Genomic DNA, 1632 nt, shown 5'->3' with positions numbered 1-1632 from the left:
CTGTCCAGGGTGAACCCCGCCTTCGCCCTTCAGTAGCCGGGATAGACTCCGGCACCCCCGCGACCCCGAAAGGGAAGAAGCGGATAAGAAGATGGATGGATGGATTACAAAATCTGATTGAATTACATTTTTTTTAATCTAAAGAAATAAGCCTAAACTGTGCAAAATAAATGATAAAGTCCCAGACTTTATAAAATAATCTGTATCTACTACAAGAAAAAACAGCTGTAATTTATAATATGAAATTTATTCTTGAAACTGTTTCTGGGTGAAAAAAAACCTCCAGCAAACCAGAGTTGGGAGTGTATGAAGTGAATCTCTTCTCTGCAGAGCTGTTCATCGAGCGCTTCTGCATGACTGGAGGAAACAGTCCCATCGGCTACCTGAAGGCCTACCACACTAACCTGTATCTGTCTGCTGATCCAGATAAAGTTCACGAGGCTCTAGAGGCAGGTTAGTCTAACAGGAGTCTCCTCCATCATCTGGAGTCTAAAGTTGTGCATCAAACATCAGTTTTATATCTGTTAAATCCAGGTATAGCAGCAGCCACCATGTTTACTCCAGACAAGATGACCGAAGTGTCCGAGACGCAGCTCCGTGTCGCCTTCGATGGCGACGCCGTCCTTTTCTCGGATGAGTCTGAGCAGATTTACAAGGCCCACGGACTGGACAAGTTCTTCGAGCACGAGAAAGCGCACGAGAACAGGCCTCTGGACCATGTACAGTAACCACTTGCTGTATTCTTTATTATGTATTAAAGTTGGGATGTAAAGTGACTTTATTGTTCGATCTCCTGCAGGGACCACTGAAGGGCTTCCTGGAGGTTCTAGGGAAGCTCCAGAAGAAGTTCTACGCCAAAGGCCGTCGCATGGACTGTCCCATCCGCACCTATCTGGTGACCGCTCGCAGTGCAGCCAGCTCCGGCACCAGAGCCCTGAAAACCCTGCGCTCGTGGGGCCTCGAGATCGACGAGGCTCTGTTCTTAGCGGGAGCCCCGAAAGGCCCAATGCTGGAGAAGATCAGGCCGCACATCTTCTTTGACGACCAGATGTTTCACGTGGAGGGAGCGGCGGAAATGGGGACGGTGGCGTGTCACGTGCCCTACGGGATCGCACAGAGAGTCGCGAGGAAAGGAGGGAAGGACAAAGAGACTTCTCCTGTAGTGAAGTAGCAAAGAGACCAAACCAACAGGGATCCCTTCATATTACATTGTCATTGACATGAATGAAGCCATATTATATTTTATCATTAAATTAACCAAAAAAACTTTATGTGCAATCGACTATTATAGATGTTTAATAATCAGAAAATCAATAGATTTGCTTTTTAAAAATCTAACATGTTTGTCTAGTTATTGCTCATCTTGATAGTGCAATTTAAATTATGCAAAGTCTGTAAATCAGTCACTGAGATTCACTTTAAAATATATTAAAAAAAACCTTACTAAATTCCAAACATGACTATGTTGGCATTTTCGACTTAGTATAACCCGTAAATTAACACGTGGGTATTTTAACACATCAATTAGAAAATGTTCTTTATGCAACAAGAACATACTGACATTATTTCTGTGTTCACACTGAACCCTTAAAATGTTTTGATGCCCCTTTTCCAAAGCAAAGCGCCTTATTA

The 1632-nt window shown here is 43.8% G+C and overlaps 1 protein-coding gene across 1 annotated transcript in view; it reads left to right on the top strand.

Moving 5' to 3' along the window:
* Positions 1-330: 330 nt before the first annotated feature.
* The window catches only part of LOC112140729 (cytosolic 5'-nucleotidase 1A), a gene marked incomplete at its 5' end in the record, with an annotated part of 2555 nt that continues 1253 nt past the window's right edge, over positions 331-1632 (top strand). Inside the window, 3 exon segments of the mRNA XM_024263735.2 lie at positions 331-453; positions 535-719; positions 800-1632. Of these exon segments, the coding sequence (XP_024119503.1) occupies positions 331-453; positions 535-719; positions 800-1171 (680 nt within the window).

Source organism: Oryzias melastigma, unplaced genomic scaffold, assembly GCF_002922805.2.
Source record: "Oryzias melastigma strain HK-1 unplaced genomic scaffold, ASM292280v2 sc01483, whole genome shotgun sequence".
NCBI classification, from domain to species: Eukaryota; Metazoa; Chordata; class Actinopteri; order Beloniformes; family Adrianichthyidae; genus Oryzias; species Oryzias melastigma.
This window is presented reverse-complemented; position numbering and strand designations above follow the sequence as displayed.